The sequence below is a fragment of the Ostrea edulis genome, chromosome 5 (assembly GCF_947568905.1).
Source record: "Ostrea edulis chromosome 5, xbOstEdul1.1, whole genome shotgun sequence".
Lineage (NCBI taxonomy): Eukaryota > Metazoa > Mollusca > Bivalvia > Ostreida > Ostreidae > Ostrea > Ostrea edulis.
Genome location: NC_079168.1, coordinates 82,859,440 through 82,875,767, shown reverse-complemented (window position 1 = coordinate 82,875,767; position 16,328 = coordinate 82,859,440). Strand labels below are relative to the sequence as shown.

Below are 16,328 nucleotides of genomic sequence, written 5' to 3'. Positions count from 1 at the left end.
TCAACACCTGAATATAGACTGAACTCTATGATTATGGATGTTGCCTACCACAGGCTCTATAAACCAGCACGGACCATGGATGATATTCCTTCCAAATCATGCCGCCAGTTCCTTAAGCTCAAATTTACAAACAAAGGAATAGATGCCGTCAACATAAGCAACATTCTTCGTCATAAAAGGGTTCAGTCGTGTATTCCAACTTATTTCAAGTTCAAGTCTACACCCTGTATTTCCTACAGCTGTACTTCTACTATTGCATCCAAACTTTCTAATTATAAACAAACTTTACAGTGCTTAGATATAGACCATCTTATACGTAATCCACCAACATGTTCTTGTTCTTCATCTTCATTCAACTATAGTCCAGCTGGACATGTCATTACTGGTGATGTTGATATAGTTGAAAATGAGGACCTGAAATCACTTATTCTTAAAGGTCCTAAATACAGAAAACCTTGGTCCTTTAATAGGCGACAGAACTTCATCTCTGTTATGAGTTCTGTCGAAGATTACTTAGTATGCCAGACGATGGGCTAAATATGAAAAAGAAGAACTTGATACATTGCCAGAATGGGTTAAAAGCATAAGAGGGATATTAAAATCCCGCATTAGACACATGAAAACAAAAGTACGTACCATCTATCCTTCTGTGTTTAGTAAACCAGAAGTGATAAAAGAATTAGATAGGTTACATGAGGAATATGTTTTGGTTCCAGCTGACAAAGCTAGTAACAACATTGTCTTTGTTTGTAAGGCTCATTATTACAACTGTATTTTAAACGAACTTGGCATTAATTCCACTTTTGGTAATCATACTTATACTCCAACTGCCCTTTCAAAAGATGAAATTCTTCAAAACCATGCTTCAGTTTTAGACACATTTAATATCCCAGTCAATGGGTCGAATGAATATGAGTTACCGTACCTATACTGGATTACTAAACTACATAAAAACCCTTACAAACAAAGATACATTGCTGGATCCAGTAAGTGCTCTACCAAGCCCCTATCTTTGCTCCTCACGAAAATGTTAACAGCTGTGAAGGAGAAACTTCAAACTTACTGTGCGACTACATATGCCAGAAGTGGTGTTAATCAAATGTGGATTCTAAAAAATTCTAAAGAACTTTTAGTAAACTTGAAATCGCAGAATTTTCCCCAAATCAATAACATTAAAACCTATGACTTTTCAACACTATACACGACCATTCCTCACGATAAATTAAAGACTAGACTTTTTGACATCATAGACAGTTGCTTCTTCAACAAAAACGGAAATATTCATATCTAGTGATCAGTCATTTAAAAACTTACATTGTTAAACACCACTCTGATTCCACGCACAAGTAATCTGAAGATGAAATAAAAAATATTTTAGAGTTCCTCATTGACAATATCTTCGTGGTCTTTGGTGATCAGGTCTTCCAACAGTCTGTTGGAATTCCCATGGGCACGAATTGTGCTCCTTTGTTAGCTGACCTGTTTTTATATTCATATGAAGCAGAATTTATTCAAAAACTTCTACGTGAGAAGAAAAAATCTCTCGCTGTGGCCTTCAATTCAACTTTTAGATATATCGATGACGTTTTGTCTATTAACAATGAAAGCTTTCAGTCATATGTCGATTTGATATATCCCTGTGAGCTCGAAATGAAGGACACCACAGAGTCCTCCACTTCTGCTTCATACATAGATATTTTATTGAAAGTAGACATTAACGGCAAATTGACAACTCAACTGTATGACAAACGGGATGATTTCAGCTTCTCCGTCGTCAACTTCCCATATTTATGTAGCAATATTCCATTATCACCTGCATATGGTGTTTATATATCTCAACTGATTCGATATGCAAGAGCTTGTTCTGCGTATAGTCAGTTTTTAAATCGAGGTAAGCTACTGACAAACAAGTTGATGGTACAGGGATTTCAACAGTTTCGATTGAAGTCAGCATTTCGCAAATTCTATGATCGTTATAAAGATCTACTTCGTCAATACAATCTATCATTGGGTCAAATGCTGTCTGACATGTTTCATACCGAATGTTAAGCCGTTCTTGGCACACTGATTTTGACTGCGGATAACTCCGTTTACCTGATCAGGACATAGGGCTCACGGCGGGTGTGACCGGTCAACAGGGGATGCTTCTTCCTCCTAGGCACCTGATCCCACCTCTGGTGTGTCCAGGGGTCCGTGTTTGCCCCCAACTATCTATTTTGTATTGCTTATGGGAGTTATGAGATTGATCACTGTGCGTATCTTCACCTTGCATTTAATAATTGACCACATTTTTTGTCTTTTAAGCATGATTTTAAGAATCCCTGAAGAGACATGATTTTCAAAAATGCATCCTGTGCCCAAACCAGTTGCCCAAACCTTTACACTTTTTCATGGCACCACAGGGGATGACAATATAAAGGAATCAGTAATTTTGTTTTTGTTCCCCGCAATGTCGATTTATTTGTGCAACCTCAACATGGCACGTCATGCGATGGCGTAATGTAAATGAAATTGCAGAATGTATCACAGACACTGACAAACGTGGGGATCCGGGTCAGAATAGCTCCTCAGTACCCCTTGCTTGTTGTAAGAGTTAACTAAATGGGGCGGTCCTTCGGACGAGGCCCTGTGTCACAGTAGGTGTGGCGCGATAAAGATCCCTCCCTGCTCAAAGGCCGAAAGCGCCGAACATAGGCCTAAATTTTGCCGCCCTTCACCGGCAATGGTGACGTCTCCCTATGAGTGAAATATTCTCGAGAGGGACGTTAAACGATATTTAATCAATCAATCAGACGCTGGCGATGACATCTGTAAGCTTATCTTGAATTTACATTTAGCCATCGTGTACGTTTTAATTTTATTATATGCTGATGACAGTTATTTTTAATTTTATTATATGCTGATGACACAGTTATTTTCAATTTTATTATATGCTGATGACTGATGACACAGTTATTTTTAATTTTATTATATGCTGATGACACAGTTATTTTGGCTGTATCTGCTGAAGATTTACAGCACGCGTTGAATGAATTTTTTGTGTACTGTACGCAGTGGAAATTGATTGTTAATGTGGAAAAAAAACTAAAATTTTGATTTTCTCAAAGGGCCCTATGTTGAAGAAATGTTTTTATTATAATGGAAATATTATTGAGAATGTGAGAGAATTCAAATATCTAGGCATTGTATTTTCCAGGTCAGGTTCTTTTTGCAAAGCTAAAAAACATCTATGCGAACAAGCCCAGAAAGCTATGTATGGATTTATAAGAAAAATCAGACAATTTAATTTACCAGTTAAGTGCCTACTTGACCTGTTTGACAAAGTCGTTTTACCTGTTTTAATATACGGGTGTGAGATTTGGGGATATGAAAACTTGCAAATTATAGAAGTTCTCCATCTAAAATTTTTGAAACATGTTTTTCGTTTAAAAAGTTCCACTCCGTCATTGATGGTATATGGCGAAACGGGACGTTTTTCTGTTTATATTAATTGTATACTAGAATGAATTCTTATGGGGCCAAATTAACATTTAGTCTTAAAAACAAGATAGTAAATATTCTTTACAAATATTCATATACACAGTATTATAATGGCACATTTAAAAATCCATGTATCCATAGAATTTTGAACATATGTGGACTCTCTAATATATGGTATGAACAAGGTACTGTGAATGAAAAATAGATAACAAACGTTGTAAAACAAAGTCTTATGGATCAATTTGTCCAGACTTGGTCAAGTGATGTTTTCAGCCCTTCCAAGGGTACAATGTACAGAATTTTTAAAACAAGTTTTGGTCTGGAAACTTATCTTGAAAATCTACCTAAGAAACTCAGTAACATCTTTTTGAAATTTCGTACCACGAACCATCGCCTCCCAGTAGAGACTTGCCGATGGTTTAGTATACCATATAACGAAAGATTATGTGTTTTATGTAATGAAACAAAAATTACAGATGAATATCATTTTGTATTAGAGTGCAGTGTTTTATCCAGTATAAGAAAAGAATACCTACACAGAAAATGTACGAGACCAAATATAATGAAATCATGTCAACGAATAATGTTAAAAACCTTAAAAACCTCTGCATGTTTATCTTAAAGATATACGAATTAGTCTGTTCTCCTAAAATATAATTTCAAATTGTTGTACATATTTATGTATATATTTCACTTTGTTTATTTGCATACCTATATACATTTCTCTGACGTTACTTGTATTGGTACATGAAATTTCTGTATTGTACCTCATGTACCATTTCCATCGTGGTTTGAGCGAATAAATGATGACTGAAAGAAAGATGGTTGATGTAATGGTTATCTTCTAGCATCCGGGTAATATTCACATTATCAAATAGATGGGCGGTCCTTCTGTCACGAGTGCGCGGAGCGTTTAGTAAAGAATATTTACTATCTTGTTTTCATGACTAATGAATGAATGAATAAAATAATTACTTTGTTGCAGTTTCACACACTCTCTTTTCTCTTGTTTTTCTCTCACTAACGCAATTTCTCTCTCTATTTTTTGGGGGGTCACCGATTAATGTGCAAACCCGGGCTTACGGGGCAGCTACGCGCCTAGACTACCCTTTGGTTGTCGTAAGAGGCGTCTAAATAGGCTGGTCCTTCGAAGGAGACGGTCCCGTGTCACAGCAGATGTGACACGATAGAGACCCCTCCCTGCTCAAAGACCCGTAAGTGCCGAGCATATGCGTAAATTTGCAGCCCTTCACCGGTAATGGTGACGTCTGCATATGAGTGAAAAATTATCAAGAGGGACGTTAAACAATATTCAATCAATCAATCAATCAGTACGTAATGACGTAAGGGTCACAACATCACCAAACCTGGATTCACACACATAAGAATGCCTCAATACCAATATGATTTTCACCTAATTTTGTTGTTTTGGAGAAGAGTGTTTAAAAAGGCCCTATAACTCACCATTCAAAAGTCGACAGGAAAGTTAAAGTTTTGGTTCAAGTTTGAAATTTGAGAGAAACTCCAGGATGAAGGTCACAATGTCAAAAATTATGGCACGGAATATAGGATTTTACCATAAAAATCTAAATAACACTTATGAAATGGTTCAGGAGGTTATCTTTTCTTTTAAAGTAGATCAAACTTCAAGGTCAATATCACATGGTAAAACTAAAAAATGCTTGCACATCAATGTGACTATTCATGGCCCTGTTGTTCTTGAGAAGATGTTTAAAGATGTTTTGTATATATTTAAAGGATATAAGCCAAAATCTGTCGATTCTGTGATAGAAAGAACTGGTCGAGGCCCGTAGGGCTGAGATCAGTTCTTTCTCTCACAGAATGGACAGTTTGAGGCTGATATCCTACTTAAAACATTACATCTTTTGTTCTTAGAATGGAAGACTCAGGTAAACCCATTGAATATGATAATTGTGAATAAAGCTATTTTTGAATAGTCTGACAATATAACCAGTCTTGCGAGAAGTCTGTTTCTTTTGTTCACTTATTGGACAGTGTCGGGTAAGTAGTCTTGTACTGCAGGTTTTATATTCTCTCAATCTTTTGTACTGAGACATATCAACATGTCTTCCTCTGATGGGGAGAGCATTTTCATTGCACAATCAAAATTTAAAGATTTTATTGAAAGTACTACAAATAGTATCTTAATGAGTGTTATATTCTGGATATGGAGGGTGAGAAAGATATGGAGCCTAATTTTGATCTGAAAAGCATTGTTTTCGAATATTTGGATGAGGAAATAATTATCGCCAGCCAAAAGAACTCAATACGCCCATCTCGTGAAATGAAATGAAATTATTCATGAAAGTGAAAACAATAATGCAGAATTAGGACATGCTAATAAAGAAAACATAAAAAGGCAGACGGTACACGTTTCTTCATACAATTGTCTCGAATCTCAACTTGTCATTACGCAAATGATAGATCCACAGTTTACAGTCTTTTCTTTTCAAATGACTTGGTTGCGACAGGAATTTCGAGAGAAAAACAAAAACTTTTTTCCACATCTCCCCTTCGCATTAGTGCGATTAACTGCTTGACAAGAAGGCATCAACTTATTTATTCGTAAAATCTACCACATGCACATCTTTGATTATCTTGGGCAATCTCTACCCAGAGTTATCGTTCCTTAAACTTGCGTCTGTCAACGTCTCAAGAGTTTTACAAGATTTTTGTAAAATGGCACGTATGCTCAAATAAAGTATGGTCTTGACTTCAGTTACAAAAATATACGTAAACAAATAAATACTGACCAGATGTCAAGTCTTTTTGTGACACAAGAAGCATTGATTTGGGTTGAAACGTGGACATTGGGTCGTTCTATTGCACCAGACCTATACAAAGGCACATGAAGAATATATAGTAATGGAAAAAAATCTACAAATAGTTGCTTGTCCTACATTTTCCCGATATTTTATGAAATAGTTCTTAGTTCGAAAACATAATGCACTATGTGAATAACAAACAGAAAAACTGCTATATTGTAAACAGTGGCCTGATTTCTTGGACGTTGTAAGGTAGTGTACAACCTACTTCGTGGTCGAGTGGTTAGAGCATCGCGCTCAAAATCACACGGCCTCTCACCTCTGGTCGACGCGGGCTCGAATCCCGCTCGCGCCGGTAAGTGATAAAGTTTCCCAGTTTACTTTCGGAAGGTCGGTGGTCTCTCCCCAGGTACATTGTATCTGTGTTCTCTCTTCTATGAATAAAAACTGGGCGCCACAAGATAACTGAAAAATTGTTGAGTGTGGCAGAAAACATCAGTCAATCAATCAATCCCAGAACAATCCTGGACCATTCGATATCTGACACAAAGGACAATTTTTGACTTATTATATACTTTCAAGATTTGTAACATATTCAAACAAAATACAAACTTTTGCGTTTATCCACGTGTTTGTACATATCAGTAACTGTAAATAAATGATTACAGTAACTTCTATAATCATGGGGGAAATTAAGAATATCAAATATATCAGATGAATATCATATTTAAAAATTATCGATGTGTCAGATCGTTAGTCTCGGGAAGGAGGGGGGGGTGTACTACGTTTAATGAGGTAGAGATATATAAGTAATATAATTTTAAATCTTCATAAATTGATAAATATGGACCTAAAACTATTATAAGTATAACTAACACTGAACACCTACACAATTTTATGCTGGTCATGTTGTAAACTAATCGCAACTTCTCAGCTTTCCCGAGAAGGACGTTAAACAATATATAATCAATCAATCTCGGCTTTCCGGAAAGGCCCGAGACCTACGCGTCTGTGATGTTGCCTCTTTCTTTTGGGCGCTTCGTTCTGGAAATTTCCATAGGGCTGATTCAAGACTAAAATCACGGATTGAAGAAATGAACAGGTATCTTCTTTTTATTCAACACTTATCAAAACTTATTTCTTCTGTAAGATCAAACTCAAGCATCGATAAACAGCAGTGATGGAATAGAAAGCCTTACCTTGAAGACCATGCGGTACTCTTTTCCAAATATGTTGACCAATGATATTGATGACTTCATTGTGAGTACTTTTGCTGGTAAAAGTGGCATTTTTGAGGATCTCTAGGTGCTGTGCCAGCTGGTCACGACTTGCCAAAAGATTAAGAAGGGCAAGAAAGTTGCCTTTACTGGATGCAGTGACCGTCGAATCGGCTCTGTGTCCACCCAAAGGAATAGTTTGTTTCCTACATAAGACAATCGCTTTCGTTATCATTCACAATAGTCTCATGTTTTGTCGTACATTTCCTGGGGTGTTTTTTTTGGACTAATTTTGTACGGTAGAATACTGTTCGGTTTTGCCAGACTTGTTTTAAAAGTCTGGTACTCTGTAATAATCGGAATTCTCGTGTTTTATCAGGATGCATCCTTGTCTGCTGTCCTTTTAACGCTGGTGAATGGTTTGGATACAAAATTGTTATAGGTTTTACTCGGACCACCTTGTAGTTTACGACTGTATAGTAGCCAACCATGATGCTTGAAAGTAAAGCTTTTCAATAAACACAGATCTGAACGGTATCATGTGATGATACTGTTTTAAGTGAAAGGTGAGGATAACGAACAGTGACCAATCTCATAACTCCTATAAGCAAAACAAAATAGAGAGTTGGGCAAACACGGACCCCTGGACATACCAGAGGTGGGATCAGGTACCTAGGAGGAGTAAGCATCCCATGTTGACCGGTCACACCCGCCGTGAGCCCTATATCTTGATCAGGTAAACGGAGTTATCCGTAGTCAAAATCAGTGGGCCAAGAACGGCCTAACAATCGGTATGAAAAGCGTCAGACAGCATTTGACCCAATGATAGTTTGTATTGGCAATTTTCTGCTAATTGCATCTTTTCTGATGATAATGATGATGATAAAGGGGAAAAAGATATTTTGCCTAAACAATTTCACTAAAATTCGAATCCCGAAAGTGGCTGTTTGTTACTAGTCGATTCCTCTGGCAAGTTTTGTCTTTCTCGTGCTCATCAGGGTCGTTACGTGGCACATCTGGGTCGTTACCTGGCACATCTGGGTCGTTACCTGACACATCTGGGTCGTTACCTGACACATCTGGGTCGTTACCTGGAACATTTGGGTCGTTACCTGGCACATCTGGGTCGTTACCTGACACATCTGGGTCGTTACCTGGCACATCTGGGTCGTTACCTGACACATCTGGGTCGTTACCTGACACATCTGGGTCGTTACCTGGCACATTTGGGTCGTTACCTGGCACATCTGGGTCGTTACCTGACACATCTGGGTCGTTACCTGGCACATCTGGGTCGTTACCTGACACATCTGGGTCGTTACCTGGCACATCTGGGTCGTTACCTGACACATCTGGGTCGTTACTTGGCACATCTTTGTTGAGATTGTTTGGGTCATTGGAATGATAATCCTTAACATGAGAATCATCCGAAATGTTCTAGCTTTTTCAAGAGTGGACTTTCTGAGGCGTACTCTTGAGAAGAATCGCCTTTCTCGTAACAAGATACGAAATGGTTTGATCTCCAGTTGATTAAAGTATTGGAAGATGAGTCTACATTATAAATAGAGGAGGACTTTGAAGTGAATGTGGAGAACGAGGACGTATTGTCTGATTGTGTATATATCCTTGTTTATTGTCACAGTTTGTAATGGTGGAAATAGTGTGACAACTGATCGATTCAAAGCATCTGCAGATGCATAGATATCAATGACGAAGAATATCCGTCTTTCATCGATCGTAATGTCGCATTTTGCAGTGATTTTGTAATGTCATCTGACTCCTTATTAGCTTCTTCAGAGACGGACTTTTCAAGAACATACTGCAAATCTGTCCAGTTGGACGATATGTAGGTATATAGCCATATTATGTAAACCTTTTAGTTTGTCCTGAGGAAGGGACAGGTCGTCCCGAAAATTTGACAATCTAATTGTGCGTGCCGTTTGTCATTTTAGTGTTTTGTATATACATGTATATGTATATATGTACAATTATATATAATCCAGAAATCAAAATAGAAAAATCTACACAAGTAATAGTATAATAAAAATATCACAAAGCCGGTTGAGTATACAAGACTAATTTCTTTAATACTCCAGGAGTAAGAAGAATTAAAGAAACTACATGTAGTCGAGTATAAAACTAAAACGGTTGTGTATGTGTCTTACATGTGCTGTGTATGTGTCTTACATGTGCTGCTTGTTTCTACGTTACATATCAAACAGCTACATGTATGTATTTTAATTATAAATATATGTCGGTCAAAAGCCCTGCAGAGCTTATGTTTTGCCATGTGCAATACTTGCTGATTAGAAACAAAGCTCCCCCTCTCTCTGTTTATCTGCCTATCAATTGACAAAGCAATCGACAATATTACCTTAAATTTCAGTCCAATTTTTACTTTATTAATTGACAGGATTTCGGTAAACAAAATCAATAAATATGGCGGATTGGGACCTCCTTGTCTACATCCTCTATTTGAGCTGAAATTACCTGACAAGTGGCCATCTATGTTGATACGAGAATTTATGTTATTCTAAAACGCAAGTACAAGTACCCACTTCTAAAAGGATTTCCTAATTTTAAAGAAATTAAATAATTTTTAATAAGGCTCCATGACACTGAGCCAATAAGTAATGAAAGACCGGGACTATTTTATCCTCTGTATGATTCCAGATATCATGAATTAGTTCAGTATTTTCGCCAATATAACGACCCACCATATCTAACATGTCTGGGGTTTTTCTTCTTCTGGAAATGGGTTTATCTTACTTTCTCTTTCACTGGTAGCCAGTTTTTCAACAGATGTTTAAGTTTATTTTCTTCAGGTTTGCGTGTTTGACAGTTTGCCTTGAATATATCCAAGCTCAAAGACATCAAGTAAAATTTTCCCTAAATATATTTACAAAAAAATCTTAAAACAATTCAACAGTAAATCCATCTGATTCGGGAGGTTTATAGATCATTACATTCAGTTGATACTTCAAAACCTTAACAACGGAGGGGACCTCCTGTCGCGACAGGCGTTAATACTTAAAGAACCGCCCATGGTCCCCCTCCCAGCTCGGTCAGTATTGTACTTCTCACATACATATATAACTTCCTTAAAGCTATTTTACTATTACAGGTAAATGTACATTTGACTGAGCACATAATTAATTCCTAGAACACAGCTATTGCAATAACCCTGAAATCATCATGGCTGCCCTGAATGCTGAATCAAGTTCGTCCCGGCTCGGAGTTGAACTCATATCTAGACCACTCGACTATTAGCAAAGTTAAAAATAAAATTCCGATGGCGATGAAATTCTCGTCACACTGTCAAACCCTATATGGTTATTGAGAACGGACGTGAGACACAACTAGTTTTTGCGTTAATTTGGGAATATTTTCATTTCCATGGTAGTCATTTCCTCATAAATGTGAGCGATATGCGTATGCATATAGTGAGGCTATTTTAACAGCCGCGAATACTCCTACAGAAATTAAAGTAAAATGTAAATCCAAAAAATGAATTTCAATTTTGGAAACAAATGACGGTATAAAAAGCATCACTTCACGCCAGCATAACGCGCTTCATGAAATATGCTAGCGTAAAGCTTCGCATAGCAGTATGCATTTTTTTTATTTCTTAGAATCAAAGAAGATATACATTGAAGTGATATACATTACCCGTTGCTCTCTCCTATTCATTTTGATGAATGATATATCGCTCTATTTAAACAATTTAAATTTTCTTCAATGTCCAGTGTTTTCCATTATCATTCCAAAGGGAGTGGCACGTCACGAGAGTTATGTTTCCTTGCACGATGGAATGTTTGCTTGTAGGGAGACATCAAGAGATATGTTTACAGTATTTTGAGGAAAGGGGAAAGGATTATTCTTTGTACTGGGTGTAAACAATTTAATAAAAGCGATTTCATACGCCGTTTACAAAAGTCGTTCAATCGTTAAAATTGACTTATTGATGATTAATGTTGATGTTCAGTGAACATGACGAGGCACTTATAACCGTTTCTGTGTTTAAAAAATTAAATTAAAAAAATCAAACTCAGCTACGAAAGCCTAGTGAGGTTAAAATGAAAGTGTTAAAAAATAAATTAGAGAGTCGTTATAACGAGATAAAAAGTCGTTATTACGACTTTCGTAATTACAACCTTCAAAACATTTTATCTTGTATCAACGACTTTTTATCTCGTTGATACTTTTTACCTCGTGAATTCGACTTTTCATCTCGTAACAACTTTTTATGTTGTAATAACGACATTTCTTATCTCGTGCTAACGACTATTTATCTTATAATAATTTAATTTTACTTGTAACACGCAATTTGATTGGCTGAACACACTGAAAAAAACTGTTTATATTGTATAATGTAACTTGGTATTACATTTTGACAACCCAAAACGGCACTACTTTTTAAAATTTCACAATGTAGCACCGTAAAGCTGTAGGCCTTCTATGAAATAGAAAATCAACACAACAAACCGTGCAGAATAAAATACATTTGTTTGACTTTTTTCCGATGTTAGACAAGGCGTACAATTTTTTTTTTTTTTTTACTTATAAGTGCACAAAACATTAACGGTAAAATCTCTTCGGATACTAATTCTGACACAACGATATCATTTGTAAAATAATGCTCTTATAAGTACTTGCAACTTTGCTGTTACATTATAAAATATATTTTCACTTGAGGGATTGCTTGATCCGCCTATCAAAGTATTTTTAAAATGCGTCATGTATTACAAAATGTAGATATACTAGATGACGTCACGTCAAATCGATGACTTGTGGATCGTATTCTGTGAATTGTTTACATTTTACTGTGTCGGATTTAATAGGCGACAATCTGGATATGTAATGGTAAGTTATAATTTAGTTTAAAACTTTTATAAAGTCAATGTCTGTTAAGAAACCGCAATTCATGTAGCTGTAGCATTTTGTCATGTCGGGTTTAGATTTATAAAAAAGAAATAATAAACATCTCTCTGGTACTTTCTGTTGGAGTGTCTCAAAAGTCGATCTTGAGCTGCGCAGTAAACATTAGACATACATATATAGCCTACACATATCCTCTGTATCATGATTCGTTGAAAACACCACCTTGCGTTTTCAAATTTGATTGATAAAGTACATGCTATGGGATTACGTTAACTGGTCTTGGGAGAAGCTATCATAATCGGGGATCAGTTAAAGGGAAAGGCAATCCAAAAAAAAATTTCATGATAAATGATAGGATTAATTATATGATAAAGATCTGTCATACTATTCTGTTGATACACGGTCTAGATAAGCCTCAGTACTAATTTTAAAACGTTAAAAATTGAAATTCCCGCCATCTATAGAGGCTGCCATGAAGCGAAACTCTTTTGTATTCAAAACCACAAAATCAATCATTTTGACGTCACGCCGTCTATTGCGGTTTTGGTGAGATTCTAAGATCATCAAAGATGTGCATGTGGTAGATTTTAAGAATACATGTACATTGTAAATAGGTGGATGCCTTAATTCTTGTAAAGCAGTTAATTACACTAATGCGAAGGAGAAATGTGAAAAAAGTTTTTTTTCGCCCGAAATTCCTGACCCAACAAAGTTATTTGAAAAGAAAATACTGTGTAGACTGTGGATCCATCATTTGCGTAATGACAAGTTGAGGTTTGAGACATGTACGTGTATGAAGAAACGAGTACTGTCTGCCTGGTCTGCGACTCGACTGAGTGTCTTTTCTTAAATTCCTCTTGCGAAAGAACGGGGTCAAATCTATACGACTCCAAACTTAACTGTCATGTTTACAGTGCTGCTGATGAAATAAACCGGAACCGACGGTGTGACGTAATAAATTAAACTTCAATGGCCGCTCTCTTAGCGGTGGGTAATTTGAAATATAAGATAGATTAATTGTTTAGCAAGGATTTTTGTTGTTAAAGACTCATTTACGATATCAGTAAGTAATACTTTATTCATAACGGCAACAATGTGGTTAGGGTTGCCTTTCCCTTTAAGAAATGGCAGACGTAATCAGAGTTGTGATTTAAACCCGGGACAGGGGGCATGTTGAAAATGGATTAAAAGCACGTAAGTGTTGATTTCCTTGTGACAATTTTGTGATTACTATTAAATGTTTGAAAACAACTTGTCTATTGCGTAAATCCAAGCACATCTGAGTCGAAAGGTCGGACGAAGCACAAACCGTCACCGACTCCGGTATTTACACGTTTTCCAGAATCAAAACATGAATGCTTGCGAAGAGAAGTCGATGAAGGCTCTAAAGAGAATAAGTGAATCCTTGCTCGGTGCGAGTGATTTCTATTTCTCAGTGATTGTTTACTTTTTTGTATAAATGAAGACTTGTACAGTGTAGTTTTGTCTTTTTACATTAAATTATAAGGAATGAAGCTAATTTTGACCTATGTTATACTATATAATGCAACAGTTTACGCTTCTTATAATCCGCTTCAAGTTACATTATATCGTATAACGTAGGTCAAAATTAGCTTCATTCCTTAAATAACGACTTTTTAAAGTCGTAATAACGATTTTTCATCTCGTTAATAGAACTTTTTAACTCGTAATAAGGACTTTTTATCTCGTAATAACGACTTTCCATCTGGTAATAACTTTTTATTTTCTTTTAATATTTTCAATTTGACCTCACTAGCCTTTCGTATTCTACAAATCCACCCAAAATAAAATATTGCCCCTACAAAAACATACGTTATAAATAGCAATGAGATTTTGAATTTGTACAGTAAACTTTACATATTCATCTATTGATAAATTCAAAACTTTCTTGATTTGTACATGAAAACCGAGGAGCCATGTGATTACTGTCTCATACTCTCAAACTGTAGATGAGTTTTACAGAATACATGTACACTAACAGTCTAACACTATATATATATATATATATATATATATATATATATATATATATATATATATATACATGTATATAATGTAAATGGACAAAGTACAATTGTAGCGTGGGACGTTAAAAAATAAAAACCAATCACTCATTTAAATCATCTAATATGCATCCAAGTAATAGACCAGACTAATTCTTCAAGATTCCGGGATTAGTCCCGTGTCCTTACAGTCCTATCCCCCTCGGTCATTGGCCTCGGGTAATAGAACACCGAGCTGTTTCCAGAACCTCTGAGAAAATACTTTAGTTTACTGGTCTGATACAAATTAAATAGATGTATACTAAATATTACAATCATCTCCACCAATATCAGTATGTCATGACAGAAATTCAAGTTCTTTCCGACTTTATTTCAATCATAATACTGTATAAAAATTTTATATTTAAAAGATTAACAATGGGGATTGTAATGTGTAAACTTCCATGTTTATTGTACATCAATATATCGTAATACACAGCTGTACAGTTATATATCATGCACCAGCTGCAAATAATGCAATCACTTCCATATTTTGGACACGGAAAGCAAAACACACTCACAATCTGTGTTTGTTTACTACAGGTTAAACCCACAACGTTTTGGCTGAATCATTGTGTACAGAAACAATAGCGTCATATTGATAAGGTACTAGTACATGTGATATAGATATCTCTTGGTGAAAATGATGAGTGGAATATATTTACTGTGTCCGTCAGGGAATGGCACCCGTTCGTCTTGAAAAAAAAAACACCCTAAATTTTTAAGACATTTTAGCTTAAGTCACATTTCAAGAACCATATCGAACACTTTTAGAGGTAGCTGTCTTCACTCGCTGAGCGCTGGTACAGACTAACTATACACATCAGATGGGCGTTGACTAGCCGTGGTACAGACTAACTATACACATTAGATGGGCGTTGACTGGCCATGGTTGTTATATGGTCGAACAGTAGGAATCACCACCAGCAGGATTATCGTTGATAGTAAAGTCCCAGAAATAAACAACCAAAACAAGCACCTGTCAATCACCTCCGCCGCCTCCATCCATCGCTTACACAATAGGTCAGATCTGTCTTTCTCCTCCTCCTTATCTACCAACATTTGCAAACGAGCGAGAATTTCCCTTGTGACCCACGAGTCACTGCCGAGATCGACTTCTCTCACGTGTTCAGTGGAGGGGCCGCGCATCTCGCACCTTTGCTTCGTGCTGTTGTTTTCGTAGTCAATTAAAGCACATCCTGAGTCATTCGAGAATGTCGTGTGCATCTGATAGTACTTTTCTTTTAAGCGTTCTCTACCATCGTTTGCTCCACATTCTGTGTGTGTTACGTATGCCAGCTTCATGCCGTTGACCTTAGCACAGAATATAATGAATTTTCGAAACCATTTAGGAAGGTCCACTTCTTTGAATCCCCGAACGTTTATGTTTGACGTCACTACAGCCATTATGACGGAGAAAGATGTCAAGGACATTACTGTGGTGAGATATATCCCTGATGAAGAAAACAAATATTTAAGTAATTTTCTATTTAAAAAAAGACGATATCAACAAACCTTTGAACTATCATGCTAAAGTGCATTTGATGTACTGAAGTCCATTCATTTAGCGATCAATCAATACAAACAGCTTTGTGGCTGTTGTCTTGTATAATAACACAATTTCTAAATATTTTTTTGAAAAATAAAAATTGACTTTGATCAATGATTACCAAGGGTAATTGGAAGTCTTGAGAAGCTGTATACAATCAGATATTGATGTATTAAGTTCATTTATACTAATTTGCTGAACAGGGAATGCATGCAGAAAGTAAGGAAATAGCCTGACAATTCTGTAGCAATCAAACAATTGCCCCGCAATTTCAAAAAATGAAGATGGATTGGCACGCCTCTCGTGTCTGTTGGTCCTTAGTTTGCAATAACAGCGGATAAAGCTGTATTCA

General features: G+C 36.4%; 2 protein-coding genes across 5 annotated transcripts in view; both read right to left on the bottom strand.

Moving 5' to 3' along the window:
* Nucleotides 1-7,629: 7,629 nt before the first annotated feature.
* Nucleotides 7,630-9,988, bottom strand: LOC125649605 (putative surface protein bspA-like). Its single transcript, XM_048877250.2, has 3 exons — nt 9,938-9,988; nt 8,438-8,893; nt 7,630-7,689 (listed from the first exon to the last, which is right to left on the bottom strand). The coding sequence occupies exons 1-3, from the start codon at nt 9,986-9,988 to the stop codon at nt 7,630-7,632; spliced, it is 567 nt and encodes a 188-aa protein (XP_048733207.2).
* A 4,824-nt stretch (nt 9,989-14,812) lies between these two features.
* Nucleotides 14,813-16,328, bottom strand: part of LOC125649725 (neuronal acetylcholine receptor subunit alpha-10-like) — a 35,196-nt gene continuing 33,680 nt past the window's right edge. For all 4 annotated transcript variants that reach the window (XM_048877439.2, XM_048877438.2, XM_048877440.2 and 1 more), the window contains exon 7: nt 14,813-15,881. In XM_048877439.2, the coding sequence (XP_048733396.1) occupies nt 15,295-15,881 (587 nt within the window). In that variant the 3' untranslated portion in view covers nt 14,813-15,294. The remainder of the gene's footprint in view (nt 15,882-16,328) is intronic.

Bases quoted from the DNA above. Each gene is read 5' to 3' on its own strand.
- LOC125649605 (XM_048877250.2), bottom strand. From the start codon at position 9,988: ATGGCCACTTGTCAGGTAATTTCAGCTCAAATAGAGGATGTAGACAAG. The intron at 8,894-9,937 runs GTCCCAATCCGC...TCTCATGTTAAG, and splicing joins TAGAGGATGTAGACAAGGAG to GATTATCATTCCAATGACCC. The intron at 7,690-8,437 runs GTAACAAACAGC...TGTCTTATGTAG, and splicing joins CTTGCCAGAGGAATCGACTA to GAAACAAACTATTCCTTTGG.